At 37.7% G+C, this 23,215-nt stretch overlaps 1 protein-coding gene across 5 annotated transcripts in view; it reads right to left on the bottom strand.

The window, feature by feature from the left end:
• Window positions 1-23,215, bottom strand: part of LOC123552376 (serine/threonine-protein phosphatase 6 regulatory subunit 3-like) — a 71,671-nt gene that overhangs the window by 36,909 nt on the left and 11,547 nt on the right. For all 5 annotated transcript variants that reach the window (XM_045341995.2, XM_045341998.2, XM_045341999.2 and 2 more), the window contains exons 3-5: window positions 23,078-23,157; window positions 20,450-20,536; window positions 231-417 (exon numbers count right to left, since the gene is read on the bottom strand). In XM_045341995.2, coding sequence (XP_045197930.1) covers window positions 231-417; window positions 20,450-20,536; window positions 23,078-23,157 — 354 coding nt within the window. The remainder of the gene's footprint in view (window positions 1-230; window positions 418-20,449; window positions 20,537-23,077; window positions 23,158-23,215) is intronic.

Below are 23,215 nucleotides of genomic sequence, written 5' to 3'. Positions count from 1 at the left end.
TCACAAAACTGCTGTTATTTTGAGACCAAAATAAGTAATCCAAATATTGTAATATATATATATATTCAACACATTATCTAATCTGGAACTAGTCTTTGTATGTGTTCTTTAAATCAGTTTTCCAAGGAATGAACATTTCGAACTTCCAACAAACTGAATCATTTTTCTCCAAAAAAAAATATATAAACTGAGCAGTGCTGTCATTTTTCTCTGACATCAAGCTAACTTACCATTTCACTTTTTCTAGTTATAAGAAGCCCCATAACTTTACTGAAGAAACTGGCAAGTAATGGATTAAGTGTCTTGTCTGTATCTAAGAAAGCGTAGAGTTTTTTGACAAGTTCATCGCTACCAGCTAACGCATCATTGATTTGTGATACATCTGAGGTCAGTAACTCACATGCAGTGTTTGGATATCTGCAAAAGGATAATTGATATGTACTGTTTATTTCATAAAGACAAAGGAATTCTGAATCAACAAGTGATTTAGGCGATACCACCGTAGTCTGTAATTGCAATCCAAATGCTGCAAAAGAATACTAGCTTTATATAGCGGGGTTAAGGTAGTACCTTTTTTGCATTAACCCCATGAACTGTGCAATCATTAGAGAAATTATCCCTTATTCAATACTGCATCCAACAATGGAATCTTTAATTTACAAGTAGTCATTGCCCACCAGCTCCAATGTCTGTAACTCACATGCTGTATATGGATATCTACAAATGGTATTCACTTCCACATGAACTGAGAAAAAAAAACAATGGAACCCGGGCTTTTAGCCCTTTTTAATCTACCTCCTGTAAAGGAGGCAGTCCAAAAGCAAAAAAGTTTTTTTTTTTTTCCTTCCAAAATCTGAACTGAAACTTCCCAAATGATAGTTGACTTTTACGGTTTTTGCTGTTTTACAATACTTTGCTAGTATGTCTGCTTATTTTGGTTATGTAAACAACATAAATATTAAGCTGTTGAACAATTACGAAATGTCATCCTACATTTGTAAATATAACACACAAAAACCATCTTTGTATACACTATTGTAATTTTCAATTTTTCCACATTTTGCCAATTTTTAAAAATGAGCGCATTTTCCCAATTTCACCGTTGTTGGTGCTCAAAAGGCATGGAACATAAAGTGTAGGCTGCAATTTAGAAGACAGTAAAATAGTTGTTGTATCAACAGATATCAACTGATGGTCATATTGAGGGGTGAATGCGAAAGAGTTCTAAGTGCATATAAATAAAGAAGCACAGAGTTCTGCTGAGGCTGCATTTTTGCGCCACTGGCGCGAAAAAAATATGAATGGCGCACCAAATTTAGCGCCGGTGGGCCTTTGGCATGCCAGAAAATCTGAAACTAAAACCCGTTAGTTTGCCGGTCTTGCACGGTAGATAGACATACCTCCAGGGGAGATCACTGCGACAGGCTTGAAAAAATAATGTGTCGTGATAATTGCACCATGACTGTATCAAAATGGCGACCGCACCGAAAGGAAAAGCGATTATGCACAATTTTTTCAGTCCTCCTGCCCCTAGGAAAATGAACCAGACTTTAGTTACACCAGGGAAAGATACAAACAAGAGGACCATGATGGTCCTGAATCGCTCACCTGTCCCAACATGACCCAGTTTTGAACTGAGTATGACGTCGTTTTTTTTCTATTATTTGACATAGTGACCTAGTTTTTGAGCTCATGTGACCCAGTTTTGAACCTGACCTAGATATCATCAAGATGAGCATTCAGACCAACTTTCATACAGATCCCATGAAAAATATGGCCTCTAGAGAGGTCACAAGGTTTTTTCATTATCTGACCTACTGACTAGTTATTGATGGCATGTGACCCAGTTTCAAACTTGACCTAGGTATCATCAAGGTGAACGTTCTGGCCAATTTTCATGAAGATCCATTCAAAAGTATGGCCTCTAGAGAGGTCACAAGGTTTTTCTATTTTTAGACCTAATGACCTAATTTTTGGACCGCAGCTGACCCAGTTTCGAAACTGACCTAGATATCATCAAGATGAACATTCAGACCAACTTTCATGAAGATCCATTGAAAAATATGGCCTCTAGAGTGGTCACAAGGTTTTTCTATTATTTGACCTACTGATTTAGTTTTTGAAGGCACATGACCCAGTTTCAAGCTTGACCTAGGTATCATCAAGGTGAACATTCTGACCAATTTTCATGAAGATCCATTCAAAAGTATGGCCTCTAGAGAGGTCACAAGGTTTTTCTATTTTTAGATCTAATGACCTAGTTTTTGACCGCAGCTGACCCAGTTTCGAAACTGACCTAGATATCATCAAGATGAACATTCAGACCAACTTTCTTACAGATCCCATGAAAAATATGGCCTCTAGAGTGGTCACAAGGTTTTTCTATTATTTGACCTACTGACCTAGTTTTTGAAGGCACATGACCCAGTTTCAAGCTTGACCTAGGTATCATCAAGGTGAACATTCTGACCAATTTTCATGAAGAACTTGTGAAAAATATGGCCTCTAGAGAGGTCACAAGGTTTTTCTATTTTTAAACCTACTGACCGAGTTTTTAACCACAGTTGACCCAGTTTCGATCCTGGCCTAGATATCATCAAGATGAACATTCAGACCAACTTTCATACAGATCCCATGAAAAATATGGCCTCTAGAGAGGTCACAAGGTTTTTTTATTATTTGACCTACTGACCTAGTTATTGATGGCACGTGACCCAGTTTCGAACCTGACTTAGATATTTTCAAGATGAACATTCTGACCAATTTTCATGAAGATCCATTCAAAAGTATGGCCTCTAGAGAGGTCACAAGGTATTTCTATTTTTAGACCTAATGACCTAGTTTTTGACCGCAGCTGACCCAGTTTCGAAACTGACCTAGATATCATCAAGATGAACATTCAGACCAACTTTCACACAGATCCCATGAAAAATATGGCCTCTAGAGAGGTCACAAGGTTTTTCTATTATTTGACCTACTGACCTAGTTTTTGACGGCACGTGACCCAGTTTCAAACTTGACCTAGTAATCATCAAGGTGAACATTCTGACCAATTTTCATGAAGATCTTGTAAACAAGAGCTCGTCGAACACGAAATGCCCCCCTTGATGCATTTAGTAATTGCACAAGGAACAGAAATTATATGCACACTGTAAATAAGTATATGTAAACCATGTGACCCACAGGGTGGAGCCATATTTGGCCCTTGGGGAATAATTTGAATAATCTTAGTAGAGGATCACTAGATGATGTCATATACAAAATATCAAAGCCCTAGGCCCTGTGGTTTTGGACAAGAGGTTTTCAAAGCCTTTTCCTATATAAGGCTATATAAACCATGTGACCCTAGGGGTGGGGCCATATTTGACCCCAGGGAAACAAGTGAATGAAGTATTGCCATGCAATACAAAGTCCCCTACTGGAAGGCACCTAATTTTCTCTACTGCAGTATAACATAATGAACTGATATCTGTCAATGATGTATAAACAATATTGTACTACATATACAATATGTGATAACAACACACTTGGATTAAAATGTGCATATATAAAAACCCACAGTTGTTTTCATATTGAATTTTTTTGGCTGATTATAAAAATGTTATCATGTAAGTTATTTATAGTAACAACAAAGGGAAATTAATCTTTAAAAAAAAAAAAAAAAAAAAAAAAAAAATCTATATAATATAAGTCCACAAGAAACTCTTTACCAGGTAGAGATAGGTCAAAATACACCTAAAAATTGGATGTAACATGCATGCTGTACCACAGAAAAGTGGTCTCAATTTTTCTCTACCGCCAGTAATAAACAAGAGGACCATGATGGTCCTGAATCGCTCACCTGTCCCCACATGAACTGGGTATGACGTCGTTTTTTCTATTATTTGACATAGTGACCTAGTTTTTGAGCTCATGTGACCCAGTTTTGAACTTGACCTAGATATTATCAAGATAAAAATTCTGACCAATTTTCATGAAGATCCATTGAAAAATATGGTCTCTAGAGAGGTCACAAGGTTTTTCTATTATTTGACCTATTGACCTAGTTTTCGAAGGTACGTGACCCTGTTTTGAATTTTAACTAGATATCATCAAGGTGAACATTCTCACTAATTTTCATGAAGATCTCATGAAAAATATGGCCTCTAGAGAGGTCACAAGGTTTTTCTATTTTTATACCTACTGGCCTAGTTTTTGACCGCACATGACCCAGTTTCGAAACTGACCTAGATATCATCAAGGTGAACATTCAGATCAATTTTCATGAAGATCCATTGAAAAATATGGCCTCTAGAGAGGTCAAAAGATTTTTCTAATTTTAGACCTACTGACCTAGTTTTTGACCGCAGTTGACCCAGTTTCAAACTTGACCTAGATATCATCAAGATGAACATTCAGACCAACTTTCATACAGATCCATGAAAAGTATGGCCTCTAGAGAGGTCACAAGGTTTTTTTATTATTTGACCTACTGACCTAGTTTTAAAGGCACGTGACCCAGTTTCAAACTTGACCTAGATATCATCAAGGTGAACATTCTTACCAATTTCATGAAGATCCATTCAAGGGTTTGGCCTCTAGAGAGGTCACAAGGTTTTTCTATTTTTAGACCTACTGACCTAGTTTTTGACCGCACATGACTCTGTTTCGAACTTGACCTAGATATCATCAAGATAAGCATTCAGACCAACTTTCATACAGATCCCATGAAAAATATGGCCTCTAGAGAGGTCACAAGGTTTTTTATTATTTGACCTACTGACCTAGTTTTTAAAGGCACGTGACCCACTTTCGAACTTGACCTAGATATCATCAAGGTGAACATTCTGACCAATTTTCATGAAGATCTCATGAAATATATGGCCTCTAGAGAGGTCACAAGGTTTTTCTATTTTTAGACCTACTGACCTAGTTTTGACCGCACGTGACCCAGTTTTGAACTTGACCTAGATATCATCAAGATGAACATTCAGACTAACTTTCATACAGATCCCATGAAAAATATGGCCTTTAGAGAGGTCACAAGGTTTTTCTATTATTTGACCTACTGACCTAGTTTTTGAAGGCACGTGACCCAGTTTCGAACTTGACCTAGATATCATCAAGATGAACATTCAGACCAACTTTCATACAGATCCCATGAAAAATATGGCCTTTAGAGAGGTCAAAAGGTTTTTCTATTATTTGACCTACTGACCTAGTTTTTGACGGCACGTGACCCAGTTTCGAACTTGACCTAGATATCATCAAGGTGAACGTTCTAACCAATTTTCATGAAGATCTTTTGAAATATATGGCCTCTAGAGAGGTCACAAGGTTTTTCTATTTTTAGACCTACTGACCTAGTTTTTGATGGCACGTGACCCAGTTTCGAACTTGACCTAGATATCATCAAGGTGAACATTCTGACCAATTTTCATGAAGATCTTGTGAAATATATGGCCTCTAGAGAGGTCACAAGGTTTTTCTATTTTTAGACCTACTGACCTAGTTTTTGACGGCACGTGACCCAGTTTCGAACTTGACCTAGATATCATCAAGATGAACATTCTGACCAACTTTCATAAAGATCCCATGAAAAATGTGACCTCTAGAGTGGTCACAAGCAAAAGTTTACGGACGCACGGACGGACGACGGACGACGGACGCTGCGCGATCACAAAAGCTCACCTTGTCACTTTGTGACAGGTGAGCTAAAAAGTTACAATAAAATCTATTTATAGTAAAACAAAGGGCCGTAATTCTAAAAACAAGGGTGCCTCATGGTGGTGAACATTTAGTCCAAGTTACATCAAAATCCCTCCATGCATGAAGAAGAAATGTTCCTTACAAAGTCATTCTTGAATTTGACCTTTGACCTCTAAATATGACCTTGACCTTAGACCTAGGGACCTGGTTCTTGCGCATGACATGTTGTCTCATCCTGGGGAATATTTGTGCCAACTGATATCTAAATCCTGCTTTGCATGACAAAGTTATAGACCGGACAGGAAAAAAATCCTCTTGACCTTTGATCTCAAAGTGTGACCTTGACCTTTAAGCTAGGGTACTGGGTGTTTCGCATGACACGTCATCTCACCATGGGAACATTTATGCCAAGTAATATTGTAATCCCTTGATGGATGACAGAGTTCTGGATCGGACAGGGAAAACACCTTATTGACCTTTGACCTCCAATTGTGACCTTGACCTTTGAGCTAAGGGTCTGCGCTTTGCGCATGACATGTTGTCTCATAATGGGGAACATTTGTGCCAAGTAATATTAAAATCCCTTCATGGATGGCAGAGTTATGGACGGGACAGGAAAAAAACTCTGTTGACCTTTGACCCCAATTGTGACCTTGACCTTTGAGCTAGGGGTCCTGGATTTGCGCATGACACGTCGTTCATCATGGGGAACACTTGTGCTAAGTGATATTAAAATCCCTTAATGAATGTCAGAGTTATGGACCGGACACGAAACAGACCCTGTTCATGCTATGTTAACATTTGACTGCTAAGTGTGACCTTGACCTTTGAACTAGGGGTCTGAAAGTTGTGCATGACACATCGTCTTATTATGAGGTACATTTGTGCCAAGTAATATTAAAATTCCTTCATAGATGGGAGAGTTATGGACCGGACAGGAAAAAAAAGCCTTGTTGACTTTGACCTCCAATTGTGACCCTTGACCATTAAGCTAGGGGTCCAGGTTTTGCGCATGACACGTCATCTCCTCATGGGGAACATTTGTGCCAAGTAATATTAAAATCTCTTCATGGATGGGAGAGTTATAAACCGGACAGGAAAAAAACCATGTTGACCTTTGACCTCCAATTGTGACCTTGACCTTTGAGCTAGGGGTCCGGGATTTGCGCATGACACATCCTCTCATCATGGGGAACATTTGTGCCAAGTAATATTAAAATCTCTTCATGGATGGGAGAGTTATGGACCGGACAGGAAAAAAGCCCTGTTGACCTTTGACCTCCAATTGTGACCTTGACCTTTGAGCTAGGGGTCTGGGTTTTGCGCATGACACGTCGTCTCATCATGGGGAACATTTGTGCCAAGTAATATTAAAATCCCTTCATGGATGACAGAGTTATGGACCGGACACGAAATTGCGGACGGACGGACGGACGGAATGACGGAAAAGTGCATTCCTATAGTCCCCGAAACTGGTTTTCAACCAGTAGGGGACTAATAATCTGAACAATCTTGGTAGAGGACCACTAGATTTTGCTACATACCAAATATCAAAGCCCTAGGCCCTATGGTTTTGGACAAGAAGATCAGAAACCATTTAACTGTTCCTGGCCAATGTGACCTTGACCTTTGACCTAATGACCTCAAAATCAATAGGGGTCACTTGCTGGTCATGACCAACCTCCCTATCAACTTTCGTGATCCTAGGCCTAAGCGTTCTTGAGTTATCATCCGGAAACTGTTTTACTGTTCAGGGTCACTGTGACCTTGACCTTTAACATACTGACCTCAAAATCAATAGGGGTCATCTGCTGGTCATGGCCAACCTAACTATCAATTTTCCTGACACTAGGCCCAAGTGTTCTTGAGTTATTGCCTGGAAACCATTTTACTGTTCCTGGTCACTGTGACCTTGACCTTTGACATACTGACCTCAAAATCAATAGGTGTCACCTGCTGGTCATGACCAACCTCCCTATCAACTTTCGTGATCCTAGGCCTAAGTGTTCTTGAGTTATCATCCGGAAACTGTTTTACTGTTCAGGGTCACTGTGACCTTGACCTTTAACATACTGACCTCAAAATCAATAGGGGTCATCTGCTGGTCATGACCAACCTCCCTATCAACTTTCATGATCCTAGGCCCAAGTGTTCTTGAGTTATCATCCGGAAACCGTTTCACTATTCAGGGTCACTGTGACCTTGACCTTTGACATACAGACCTCAAAATCAATAGGGGTCATCTACTGGTGATGACCAACCTCCCTATCAACTTTCATGATCCTAGGCCCAAGCGTTCTTGAGTTATCATCCGGAAACGGATAGGTCTACATTCCGACCGACCGACAGACAGACCGACCGACATCTGCAAAACAATATACCCCTCCTTTTTCAAAGGGGGGCATAAAAATATGGCCTCTAGAGAGGTCACAAGGTTTTTCTAATTTTAGACCTACTGACCTAGTTTTTGACCGCACGTGACCCAGTTTCGAACTTGATATCATCAAGTTGAACATTCTGACCAACTTTCATAAAGATCCCATGAAAAATGTGACCTCTAGAGAGGTCACAAGCAAAAGTTTACGCACAGACGGACGCTGCGCGATCACAAAAGCTCACACTGTCACTTTGTGACATGTGAGCTAAAAACAATTCCATCAAGGTCAATATTTCTTAATAATGTGATCTTCCACAGGTACCGTAGATACCCATGTATAATGCGCAGTTTTTTGATCCCCGGGACCACCCCCGAATCGTGGGTGCGCATAATATACAGGTATAGACAATTTTCCTACTTCAAAACAAGTTTGTTACCGATGTTCGCCATTTTGGTAAAGGGAAACTACTCCCCGCGCTTACTGTCTCCGCTAAAATCTAAGATTGCCGTTACGTTCCGTAAAAGATCGAATTGTTTATTTTTCTTTGAAAGAAAATTAATTTCATATAAATTTAAAAGTATTTTGACGAAAGAAATGTTTATAAATCACAAAAATTATGATACTAATTAAAGATCGAGAATTATCTTTAACCGAGATCAAACTGTGAACAACATAATTGACACGAGGTGACACGTTAATTGCCGGTAATTACTGGCTTTATGATCGTGACAAAAAGACTATCACACCTTTTGTTATCAGTTTGAATTGAGAAGCTCATGTCATTTTGAAAGATACCATTCCGAAATATTGAATCAGCTGCTATTTATTTATTCAAAATAGTGAATTAAAAAAGGTAAAACAACAAATATAACAATAATTTACTGGTTTTATTTTCGAGAAAACAAAAATCGATAGTACCGTGAGACTGATGCTGCTCTCCGCCGCGGAGATAAAATTCATTACCGGTGTCGATGTAAACTCTACTTTCGTTTTCCATCCACCTCAAAAATTGACCAAAATTTTTTTTTTTTTTTTTTTTTTTTCCCCCCAGGATTTTGGACTAAGATCGGGGGTGCGCATTATACACGGGTGCGCATTATACATGGGTATCTACGGTAATTTAAAGTCCAAATTCAAACTGTTTAAATACCGGCCTTACATCTTTTTAAAGATTTGAAGGACTTTATAAAATTTATAAATTAAGATAGAGGTGATCAGAAGAATAGACCTATTAAATGTACTAGCCCAGTTATCAAAAGCACACATGTAAGTATAGACCTATTTGAGAAAAGTAATCAGAAACAGGACTATAAATTGTATTTGGCCTTAATTGGTATTGAATCATGATCATTTGCATTTGTTTTTTAACTTTTGGATTATCAACGTTTAGAAGGAATGAATGTAGCAAAATACTTAGAGGCATTGCAAATTACAATGTGAATATGAACAAAATTAAAATTCTACAAAGGGTATCCAATTACATATTTATAATAATATGTTTCCTTCTTGTTTTAGATCTCTTTATCAGTTTATAAAATATAACATTTAATGTCATTTCCTGTGTATCTGAAGATACCGAAACTTTCGTGATAGCTTAATAAAATGGAATTAATAAATATCTAAGAAGGATCTGTAATATTTACTATACTGTGAATACTACCTGAAGTTTGATAAATTAGAATATCACCTTGAGATATAAATATTTCTCTCCTAGAAATCGTAAATTCTAATGTAAATATAAAACCACAAGAAAATTACATCTTAACCAAGTCTCTCCAGAAAATCTATCACAATGGAAAAACAGTCCTGATGCAAGTTTAATTACACTATCTCAAATACCCTAAAGAATTTTTTGTTTATTTCTTTAGGAAAAAAACATATATTTCAGAAACCTACATACTTAGTAAGCTAACATCACCTGGGCGTTTCTTAAGTTGTTATTATGAATAAAGTTCACTCCTAAATAAAATAAATGTCTGCCCCATTACTTGATAAAATTTGTTCTACATGTACACATTGACTTAACATGCTAAAATCCATTAAAAAGAATTCTTACAACTGCAAGAATGATTTAAAAATTTGTTGAGAGAGATAATGAAGTAGAGATACAGCCACCTAACCATGTGCACCCAATTTGCTGATCAAGCCAACATCATCACTCAACATCCTCATATAAAACATTACTGGTTCCATGATTATATAGGGTATGATAACCAGTCTGTGATGGTCAATTTCAAGAATGAGCTAAGAATTAACCAAACAGATGCTGGAGCTCTGAGACTGGTGTCCAAATGGAAGGATGTCTCACTGCGTATAATCATAGCGATGAAAGCACTGAAGGACAGTAACTGTTGTTCTGAAAAGTGTCAAACCAAACAGAGCAAAAATGAAAAGCACTAGGGCTCAATTTAACAATTAGCTAGATTATATCTATTTTAAATTTCAGTTTCGGCGGCGTACATAATTTATGTAATACTTTTTTTTTTTACATAGGAAATATATCGGGCACTATTTTTTTCACTATCACACACTCATTTACATTGTTATTCACAGTTCAAAAGAATAAATGGGTCACTTTAATCATCCGTTAACTGCAAGCGTCTTCTGAATCCTATTAAAACAAACAAACTTTCAGTTAGATACTGTTAATGTATGGAACTATTTTATTCCAAAGGAGTTTCGAAATCACAGGAGTGATAAAAAAATCGAATAAGGATTTTTTCATGTATAAATTTATCGTTTTTCATATATATATTTATTGGAGAGTGGGGGAGGAGTGTTGTATGTCTTCGACAACCGTCAAAAAACAATTTAAAAGGTGTTTTATGCTGAAAATATGTTCAATGACATGTCAATTCTTATAAATCCAACTTCCAAAATAACATAATTATATAAGCTTAGAAGAGGGAAAAGAGAGTCAATTTTCTGTTATTCTATTACAATAACTGTCCATAAAAAAACAAGAGGACCACGATGGTCCTGAATCGCTCACCTCTTCCCACATGACCCAGTTTTGAGTATGACGTCGTTTTTTCTATTATTTGACATAGTGACCTAGTTTTTGAGCTCATGTGACCCAGTTTTGAACTTGACCTAGATATTATCAAGATACAAATTCTGACCAATTTTCATGAAGATCCATTGAAAAATATGGTCTCTAGAGAGGTCACAAGGTTTTTCTATTATTTGACCTATTGACCTAGTTTTCGAAGATACGTGACCCTGTTTTGACCCTTACCTAGATATCATCAAGGTGAACATTCTCACAAATTTTCATGAAGATCTCGTGAAAAATATGGCCTTTAGAGAGGTCACAAGGTTTTTCTATTTTTATATCTACTGGCCTAGTTTTTGATTGCACGTGACCAAGTTTTGAAACTGACCTAGATATCATCAAGGTGAACATTCAGATCAATTTTCAATGAAGATCCATTGAAAAATATGGCCTCTAGAGAGGTCAAAATATTTTAATAATTTTAGACCTACTGACCTAGTTTTTGACCGCAGTTGACCCAGTTTCAAACTTGACCAAGATATCATCAAGATGAACATTCAGATCAACTTTCATACAGATCCCATGAAAAGTATGGCCTCTAGAGAGGTCACAAGGTTTTTTTATTATTTGACCTACTGACCTAGTTTTTTAAGGCACGTGACCCAGTTTCAAACTTGACCTAGATATCATCAAGGTGAACACTCTGACCAATTTTCATGAAGATCCATTCAAGGGTATGGCCTCTAGAGAGGTCACAAGGTTTTTCTATTTCAAGACCTACTGACCTAGTTTTTAATCGCAGTTGACCCAGTTTCAAACTTGACCTATACATCATCAAGATTAACATTCAGACCAACTTTCATACAGATCCCATGAAAAATATGGCCTCTAGAGAGGTCACAACGTTTTTTTCATTATTTGACCTACTGACCTACTTTTTGAAGGCACATGACCCACTTTCGAACTTGACCTACATATCATCAAGATGAACATTCTGACCAATTTTTATGGAGATCCATTCATAAGTATGGCCTCTAGAGAGGTCACAAGGTTTTTCTATTTTTAGACCTACTGACCTAGTTTTTGACCGCACATGACCCTGTTTCGAACTTGACCTAGATATCATCAAGATGAACATTCAGACCAACTTTCATACAGATCCCATGAAAAATATGGCCTTTAGAGAGGTCACAAGGTTTTTCTATTATTTGACCTACTGACCTAGTTTTTGATGGCACGTGACCCACTTTCGAACTTGACCTAGATATCATCAAGATGAACATTCTGACCAATTTTCATACAGATCCCATGAAAAATATAGCCTCTAGAGAGGTCACACTGTTTTTCTATTATTTGACCTACTGACCTAGTTTTTGTTGGCACGTGACCCACTTTCAAACTTGACCTTAATATCATCAAGGTGAACATTCTGACCAATTTTCATGAAGATCTCATGAAATATATGGCCTCTAGAGAGGTCACAAGGTTTTTCTATTTTTAGCTCTACTGACCTAGTTTTTGAAGGCACGTGACCCAGTTTCGAACTTGATCTAGATATCATCAAGGTGAACCTTCTGACCAATTTTCATGAAGATCTTGTGTAATATATGGCCTCTAGAGAGGTCACAAGGTTTTTCTATTTTTAGACCTATTGACCTAGTTTTTGATGGCATGTGACCCAGTTTCGAACTTGACCTAGATATCATCAAGATGAACTTTCTGACCAATTTTCATGAAGATTTTATGAAATATATGGCCTCTAGAGAGGTCACAAGGTTTTTCTATTTTTAGACCTACTGACCTAGTTTTTGATGGCAAGTGACCCACTTTCGAACTTGACCTAGATATCATCAAGATGAACATTCTGACCAACTTTCATAAAGATCCCACAAAAAATGTGACCTCTAGAGTGGTCACAAGCAAAAGTTTACGGACGGACGGACAAACGCACGGACGGACGGACGACGGACGCTGCGTGATCACAAAAGCTCACCTTGTCACTATGTGACAGGTGAGCTAAAAAGTTAGGCACTCAGTGGGATTTAGATTTACAAAGTCTATTGAGATCAAGTAATCTGTAATAAAGTTTATTCTTTCTTCATACTGACACTGACATTTTCTCAGAAAATCCTCTTCTCTCTTATAGGCTCATCTCAACAGAGTTAGAGTCAGAGATAAGAGATATAAGATTCTTTCACTGGTTATAGGTGCAGATGGGAATTTCCGGCCTCGAGGGTAACTGTTTAAGCGGTAACGAGGTTCCTACCGAGTTACCGCCTAAACAGTTACCTGAGAGCCGGAAATTCCCATCTGCACCTATAACCAGTGACAGAATCTTTTTCTTGCATACCGATATCAAGATATAATAATAAAAATAAAATCAGTGGAATGGCTTTCTTTTTAGAACTATTTCTTATTGCAGCGTATTTAAACAAAGCGCGGGAAATCAACGTCCGTAAACAGGAAAGACGTCATGACGTTTCAAAGACAAATAGCAATGTTAAGTTCCGGTTTTATTTAATCAGTTTCAGCGTAACGTTATGAATTTTTGATAAAATAACGTGTTTTGAATCGAGAAATATACTATCAGGAACAAAGTGGAACTGTCAAGGTATTGGATTTTTATTCCGTTTTCCAAAATAAAATATAAATAACCAGGGGTTCCACTAGACCTGAAAACCCAAGAGTCCCAGGACCCTTGGGCCCAAATTTTGAAGGGTCCTTTTCCAAAATACAGGAGTCCTGTCCCAACACGTCCATATAATTGACTATATTTTTTTTATTTAGTAATACGTAGATCTTTACCTAAGAAAACAATAAACCCAAGATCATGTTACAGCATAATAAAAATGTCAGTTTCAGGTCATATAGTCTCATATTGTAAACTAATAGTTATCAAAATTCATGTTATTTTGATAGGTTTTTCTTCTATATTTCATTTAATTTTTAATAACAGAACAGTGCTATAACACTCTATAAAAATGTATCCAAAATGTACTATCCGGATACTGGTACACTTTCGGAATGTCATCGGAAAGTAGTTTTTGCTTGGTTTACTTGGCCAACTAAGCTAAATCAGAGATAGTTCCTCAAATAATGATGCTATTTATCATTAAAAACTGCATTGAAAGTCAGTTTTTTTAAGGAATTTTGGAAATATGCATATGACATCGGGTGTAATTAGACTCGTGAACGGACATTCTAAATTTATTTTTGCTTTCAAAATTCATCAAAATTTGTGAAGTTTCTTGTTGAAATTATGGTATGATCACTAAACAATGGTCTATTTTAAAGTTGGCATGGAAAAATCTTGCAGGGCACTTTTCACATGCTCGGTAATCAGCTGTTTACGATAATTTAATAATTGGCGCCTTTTTTGACAGTACACAGGATCAGTACTCTTTATCAATTAATTTCAACACTTCATTGATTCTTCTTATCTATGTGCACTCACCGTGACGTAACTTGCTGATAAAAAAATCAGCGAGGCATGTCTACAGGAGAAAGGGCGGGATTTAGCAGAAGATCAAAGGCAGGAGGGCATGACCGCGAGTGTTTATTTTGGAATACACGTGTCTATCGTGGAAATAGTTTTACTAAAGGAAATGAATGATAAGAGAAAGGATTATCAAAGGAAAATGCCTCCGGGTCCCGAAGGACGCACAGGCAAGTATCATGCCGGGTCCTTTGAGCGTCTTTTGAAAATCTCCCGAGTCCGGACCCGGGGTCCCGGGTCAAATGGAACCCCTGAATAACTACATAAATCTTCTACATATATGTAGTTCGTAATACGTCATTTAAAGCACGAGAGTCATCTTACACCCTGGGGTGTAAGATGGATTTTTCCAGCACCGGTAAAAATACCGGAAATCCCCGTCTGGTATGCAAGAATAAGTTATCTCCAAACTAGAGCTATTGAGCAGAAACCATTTTTCTGTTTTTATTTACAGTGACCTTGACCCTGACCTGAGTGACCCCTAAATACATTCCCAACCTTTGAGTTTGATAAAGGCTATAATCTACACACCAAGTTTGCTGACAATAGGTGTAACCCTAAATAAAGATACAGTCAGTGGAAGCAATTTTACTTTTTTTTTAGTAACAGTAACCCCAAATATGTATCATCCAAGGCTTATTCTTCAGATAAGCTTGCTGTACATCAAGTTTGGTTAAAAGAGGTCACAAGGTTTTTCTATTTTTAGACATACTGACCTAGTTTTTGACCACACGTGACCCAGTTTTGAACTTGACCTAGATATCATCAAGATGAACATTCAGACCAACTTTCATACAGATCCCATTAAAAATATGGCCTTTAGAGAGGTCACAAGGTTTTTCTATTATTTGACCTACTGACCTAGTTTTTGAAGGCACGTGACCCAGTTTCGAACCTGACCTAGATATCATCAAGGTAAATGTTCTGACCAATTTTCATGAAGATCTTGTGAAATATATAGCCTCTAGAGAGGTCACAAGGTTTTTCTATTTTTAGACCTACTGACCTAGTTTTTGAAGGCACGTGACTCAGTTTCGAACTTGGCCTAGATATCATCAAGATGAACATTTTGAAAAATTTTCATGAAGATCTTGAGAAATATATGGCCTCTAGAGAGGTCACAAGGTTTTTCTATTTTTAGACCTACTGACCTAGTTTTTGATGGCACGTGACCCAGTTTCAAACTTGACCTAGATATCATCAAGATGAACATTCTGATTAATTTTCATAAAGATCCCACAAAAAATGTGACCTCTAGAGTGGTCACAAGCAAAAGTTTACAGACGGACTGATGCACGGACGACGGACACCGCGCGATCACAAAAGCTCACCTTGTCACTTTGTGACAAGTGAGCTAATAAAAACTAGAGCTATCACTAAAGGTGATGAATGTACCCCCCGCATGCACTGACACAGTGCATTGCAATTTGATGCACACAAGATTGCATAATTATGTGGAAGATAAGGCGCACACAAGGTTGCATATGCAGACTGTATGTACATAGTATGTTAACAAGAATCAAAGTCCCATAACTCTGCAATTTTTGTCGTTGAAAGAACCTAACATGCCCCATGCACAACTACTGTTGTTACTGATCACCTGTGTGAAGTTTCATTAAATTGTGTCAAGGGGACAAGGAGAGATGGTGCGCACAAGATTGTGTCTATGTATATAGTATAGTAACAAAAAAAAAAAAACCCCCCGTAACTATGCAATATTTTTTTCTGAAAGAACCTAACATGCCCATTCACAACTAGTGTTGTTACTGATCACCTGTGTGAAGTTTCATTAAATTGTGTCGAGGGGATGAGGAGAGATGGTGCACACAAGATTGTGTCTATGTATATAGTATAGTAACAAATAAAACAAAGTCCCGTAACTCTGCAAATTTTTTTCTGAAAGAACCTAACATGCCCCATGCACAACTACTGTTGTTACTGATCACTTGTGTGAAGTTTCATTAAATTGTGTCAAGGGGATGAGGAGAGATGGTGTGCACAAGATTGTGTCTATGTATATAGTATAGTAACAAAAACAAGAGCTGTCTGATGACAGCGCGCTCGACTATTCGAAGAATTGATTGAAGAATGGGGTCAAAATATTTCCACAGATATTCAGACAAAAGAAATAAATAGATTAGACAAACAATGTTCCTGTATTACTTTGATTTCGATAAGTCTTGCACTAAATGGCAATATATGAGCCAATTTCAAAGTCCAAAAAGGGCCATAATTCAGTCAAAATAGTTATGTACTCTTGCCTACAGATGGAAATCATAATGATAAACAAGTTTTCAAAGTTTAAAAGCCATAGGTCAAATAGTTTTGACAAAACATGGACTTGTATGAAAACAGAACCAATTTCAAAGTCCAAAAAGGGCCATAATTCAGCCAAAATAGATGACAGAGTTATGTTCTCTTTCCTACAGATAGAGACTATTAAACTAAACAAGTGATAAAAGTTTCAAAGCCATATGTCAAACACTTTACAAAAAATATGAACTGGTACGAAAAACTTAACCAAGATTTCTAAGTCAAAAGGGGCCATAATTCAGCCAAAATCCTTGATGGAGTTATGTACTCTTGCCTATAACTGGACATGGTGATGGTAAACAGGTGTTGAAAGTTTCAAAGCTTTATCTCAAAAGACTTTGTCAAAATATGAACTGGTACGAAATATTAACCCAGATTTCTAAGTCAAAAAGGGCCATAATTCAGCCAAAATCCTTGATGGAGTTATGTGCTCTTGCCTATAACTGGACATGGTGATGGTTAACAAGTGTTGAAAGTTTCAAAGCTTTATCTCAAAAGACTTTGTCAAAATATGAACTGGTACGAAAAACTTAACCATGATTTCTAAGTCAAAAGAGGCCATAATTCAGCCAAAATCCTTGATGGAGTTATGTGCTCTTGCCTATAACTGGCCATGATGATGGTAAAGAAGTGTTGAAAGTTTCAAAGCTTTATCTCAAAAGACTTTGTCAAAATGTGGACTGGTACGAAAAACTTAACCCAAGGTGTGACGCCGACGCCGACGCCGTGGTGAGTAGGATAGCTCTACTTATTCTTCGAATAGTCGAGCTAAAAACAAAATCCCATAACTCTGCAATTTTTTTTTCTGAAAGAACCTAACATGCCCCATGCACAACTACTGTTGTTACTGATCACTTGTGTGAAGTTTCATTAAATTGTGTCAAGGGGATGAGGAGAGATGGTGCGCACAAGATTGTGTCTACGGACGGACAGACAGACAACCTGAAACCAGTATACCCCCCTTTACAACTTTGTAGTCGGGGGGGGGGGAGGGGGGGGGGGGGGGTACAATGATACACTGAACAAAAACGACGATTCAAATATAGATATCGCTGAACATTAAACAACCTCAGAATCACAGATTGATTGGACCCCCACCCAGTCAAGTTATTTGTATAAAGCGAAAAAGTAAAAAGAGTAAAACATCTTGACAAACAGAGCTTTCAGAAGAACTTATTGGTTGAGCATACATGGTTAACAGGGTTCATACAGACAAGACCAAGTCAAATTCAAGGACTTTTCAAGCACTAGTCTTATAGTTTTCAAGGGCTTATTTATAAATAATACTTACACAGATTTGTAACGAATTGACGCCATTTTAAGCAGGGGAGACAACGCTAACAGAAAGTATGAAACATTCATACCCAAACTTTGCTTTCGTCCCGAACACATTCGACCTTTTTTATTATGGTGTTTTCGTAGCTCTGCCCATTGCTCGAAACTTGACGATTTTATTCTAGTAGATTTACTTTTGATTTTCAGGGAGATTTTAATTGTCTAGCATACCAGAAAATAAGAAATTTAAGTACTTTTCAAGGTCTTTGGGCAATTTTCAAGCACTTTTCATGACAAATTTTGTTTTCAAGGACTTTTCAAGACTGCCCTTCATTTTCAAGTACTTTTCAAGCCTGTGCGAACCCTGGTTAAGATATAAGGAAAAGAGAATTAATGACATGTACTTTGTGTACAATTTTACATTTAAACAAGAGATCACAGAGTGATCTTGGCGCCCACCAATGTGCCATTTTTGAGTGTTCCAAATTTCAAGACTTACTGACTAGCTCAAGGTCAAATTTCATTTCCGTACACAACACTTTGCATGTGGTCCAAATTCGAAAGCTGTAGCTTGAGAAATGTGAAAGTAGGTCACTAGATCAATTTCAAGGACGAAATGTGAAAGTAGGTCACTAGGTCAAAATCAAGGTCAAATAACACTTCAGAACACAAATTTATGCATGTGGTCCAAATTTAAAGCCTGTACCTTCAAAAATGTGGAAGTAGGTCACAAGGTCAAAATCAAGGTCAAATTTTATTTCGGAACACAGAACTATGCATGTGTTCCAAATTTGAAGCCTGTACCTTCAAAAATGTGAAAGTAGGTCACTAGGTCAATGTAAAGGTCAAAGTTTGTTTCGGTACACAAAACTATGCATGTGGTCCAAATTTGAAGGCTGTAGCTTGAGAAATGTGAAAGTAGGTCATTAGGTCAAAATCAAGGTCAAATTGCAATTCAGAACACAAAACTATGCATGTGGTCCAAATTTGAAGCCTGTACCTTCAAAAATGTGAAAGTAGGTCACTAGGTCAAAGTCAAGGTCAAAGTTTTTTTCAGTGCACAAAACTATGCAAGTGGTCCAACTTTGAAGGCTGTAGCTACAGAAATGTGAAAGTAGGTCACTAGGTCAAAATCAAGGTCAACTCATGTCAAGGTTCATCTTGCCACTCAAAACCATACATGTGGTCCAAATTTGAATGTTGTAGGTTATTGACAAGAAGATTTTAAAATCTTTTCCCTATATAAGTCTATATGAACCATGTGACCACCCTGGGCGGGGCCATATTTGACCCTAGGGGGATAATTTGAACAAACTTGGTAGAGAACCACTAGATGATGCTACATTACAAATGCCAAAGCCCTAGGCTTTGTGGTTTGGACAAGAAGATTTTCAACGTTTTTCCCTATGTAAGTCTATGTAAACCATGTGACCCCCGGGGCGGAGCCATATTTGACCCTAGGGGGATAATTTGAACAATCTTAGTAGAAGACCACTAGATGATGTCATATACAAAATATCAAAGCCCTAGGCCCTGTGGTTTTGAACAAGAGGTTTTTCAAAGTTTTTCCCTATATAAGTCTATATAAACCATGTGACCCCCGGGGCGGGGCCATATTAGACCCCAAGGAAATATTTTGAATCATCTTGGTAGAGGACCACTAGATGATGCTTCATACCAAATATCAAAGCCCTAGGCTCTGTGGTTTTGGACAAGAAGATTTTCAAAGTTTTTCCCTATATAAATCTATGTAAATTATAGAAATAAACAAAGGGCCATAACTTACTAAAAAATTGTTGAACCAGTCTGATTTTCAGGGGGACACAACTAGGGTACCAATACATCATTCTGACAAAGTTTGGTCAAAATCCCCCAGGTAGTTTCTGAGGAGATGCGATAACGAGAAATTGTTAACGGACGGAAGGACGGACGGACGGACGGACGGACGGAAGGACGACGGACCACGGACGCAGAGTGATTTGAATAGCCCACCATCTGATGATGGTGGGCTAAAAACTTTACACTTCTTAAAGCATAAGAAAGGTAAATTGTTTTATAAGAAAGGTAAAGTTTTTTAAATGTAAAATTTGATTCTTTTTGAATGGCCCAAAAAGTTTCAGAATGGCCCCATGTTTTCAAGGTAGACGGGCCATGGGCCCATCATGCTGAAATCCTCGGCAGAACTCTGGAAGCACTTAGAACTCTTTCGCATTCACCCCTAGATATATATTTGTAATGATTCAAACAGTACTACACTTTATCATGCTTCCTACATGTTCCCAATAAAAAGAAGCGTAACCTTACTTGTATCTGATTTTCTCTTCCACATCCTCTGCTGGTTCCTCTGTAATCAGTCTCACCAGCTCTTCCATATTCTCTGGCAGTACCAAACTGAAATACAATATCACAATTACTAAACCAAGAGCTGTCGGAGTACAGCAATGCTTGACAATTCAACAGTTTGTCAACTGAATGAATATTAAAGTCATAGGAGCATAATTTTGTAAATTGCAAAACAGGGTTATGGAACCTGTACAATGCATATCAGCTCATGACAGTGGAAATTGTGTGAAGTTTCAACCCATTCCCATTAGTGGGTACTGATATACCAGCTTATATACAAACAAGAGCTGTCACTAATGGTGACAAATGCCCCCGCAGCGCCTTGATCTTTGACCTGGTGACCCCAAAGTCAGTAGGGGTCGTGTACTCAATAAGTACTATCAGCATGTGACGTTTGAAGGTCCTGGGTGCAGTGGTTCGCGAGTAAAGTGCCCTCATGCAAAAAGTTAACGTTGTGACGAACTAACGAACGAACAGACAGTTGAAAACTAATATGCCTCCCTTCGGGGACATAAAAATTAACCAAACAAGAGCTGTCCGTAAGACAGCCAAGCTCGACTATTCGAAATATTGTCCCAGAAGCAGGAAAATATTACCCAAAAAGGTTAAATATCAAAAGAGTTCAAAAGTTCAAATGGGGGAATAATTTGACCAAAATGCATATCAGTTATGGGACTTGCTGCTATCAACTAGTTTTATAACCCCGAAGGCACATGTGATGTTTCAATTCAATATCTGCATTAGTTTTGGAGATAGAAATTTGCATGTAAAACTTTAACCAGAAGTCCAAAAGGGGGCATAATTTGCCCAAAATACATGCCAGAGTTATGGGACTTGATCCAATGAGGTTGGTAATTGATCTAGAAAAAGAAAAAATAAGTTTCAAATCTATATGCCTTTTAGTAATAGCTGTATGTACTTGCACGCAAAACTTTAACCAGAATTTGCTAAGTCCAAAAGGGGACATAATTTGGCCAAAATGAAGGTCAGAGTTATGGGACTTGCTGCTATCAACTAGTTTTATAACCCCGAAGACACGTGAAGTTTCAAATCAATATCTGCATTAGTTTTGGAGATAATAACTTGCATGTAAAACTTTAACCAAAATTTTCTAAGTCTAAAAGGGGGCATTATTTGCTCAAAAAACATGTCAGAGTTATGGGACTTGACCCAGTGAGGTTGGTAATTGATCTAGAAAAAGAAAAAATAAGTTTCAAATCTATATGCCTTTTAGAAATAGCTGTATGTACTTGCATGCAAAACTTTAACCAGAATTTTTTAAGTCCAAAAGGGGGCATAATTTGGCCAAAATGAAAGTCAGAGTTATGGGACTTGCTGCTATCAACTAGTTTTATAACCCCGAAGACACATGTGAAGTTTCAAATCAGTATCTGCATTAGTTTTGGAGATAGTAACTTGCATGTAAAACTTTAACCAAAATTTTCTAAGTCCAAAAGGGGCATAATTTGCTCAAAATACATGTCAGAGTTATGGGACTTGACCCAGAGAGGTTGGTAATTGACCTAGAAAAAGAAAAAAATAAGTTTCAAAGCTATATGCCTTTAATTGATGGCTGTATGTATTTGCATGCAAAAACTTAACCAAGGTGTGAAGCCGACGCCAGGGTGAGTAGAATAGCTAGACTATTCTTTGAATAGTCGAGCTAACAAGAGCTGTCACTTTTAGTGACAAATGCCCCCGAAATGTGCCGAAGAATGCTACAGTTATCTGTGCAATATATGCCAGAATAGTTTAGGTATGAATCATTTTGTGACCAAACAAAAAAAAGTGTTCTCCGAATATAACTTTGACCTTGAAGCTACGAGTCTGGGTCTTGCGCATGACACATCAACTTGTGATAGGGAATATTTGTGCCAAGTTATTTTAAAATTTGTTGATCAATGTCAGAGTTATTGACCAGACAAGAAACAGACCCTATTAACTTTTGACTTCTAAGTGTGATCTTGACCATGGAGCTAGGGGTCTGGGTCTTGCACATGACACATCAATGGCAGAGTTATGGACCGCACAAAAAACAGATCATGTTAACCTTTAACCTCTAATTGTGACCTTGACCTTAGAGCTAGGGGTCTGGATCTTGAGCACGACACATCGTCTCATTATGGGGAACATTTATGAAAAGTAATTTCAAAACCCTTGATGAATGGCAGAGTTATGAACTGGACATGAAACAGACCCTGTTAACCTTTGACTTCTAAGTGTGACCTTGACCTTGGAGCTAGGGGTCTGTGTCTTGCACATGACACGTCATCTTATAATGGTAAATATTTATGCCAAGTAATTTCAAAATCCCTTTATGGATGGCAGAGTACTTCATATAATCAAAACTCTGTTTATCCTTCAGCCTGTTGGCAGCAACTGATTCTGCCTTTGCGACCAGTGCAGACCAAGATCAGCCTGCATGTCCGTACAGGCTGATCAATGTCTGCACTGTTCGCTATTCAGTCAATGACTTTTCAGTGACCACCCCTTTGAATAACAAATGGTACTGCCCAAATTCAAGGATGGACCAGTCAATTTACAAATTTAGTAGGCTGAAGGTTAAAACTAGATGCAAAATCAACTTACAAATTGATAAGCTTTCTGTTTTGTGCCTTGCATTCCTGCAGGATATCATCTTCATCCATTAATTCATGGAGAGTAACATCCTGTAAGTACAAAGAAACATATAATCCTAACGTGTCAGTTAAAAGGATGTCAAACCTT

The sequence above is a fragment of the Mercenaria mercenaria genome, chromosome 4 (genome assembly GCF_021730395.1).
Source record: "Mercenaria mercenaria strain notata chromosome 4, MADL_Memer_1, whole genome shotgun sequence".
Lineage (NCBI taxonomy): Eukaryota > Metazoa > Mollusca > Bivalvia > Venerida > Veneridae > Mercenaria > Mercenaria mercenaria.
The sequence above is the reverse complement of the archived record's forward strand: the minus strand, read 5'-3'. Positions and strand labels throughout refer to the sequence as shown.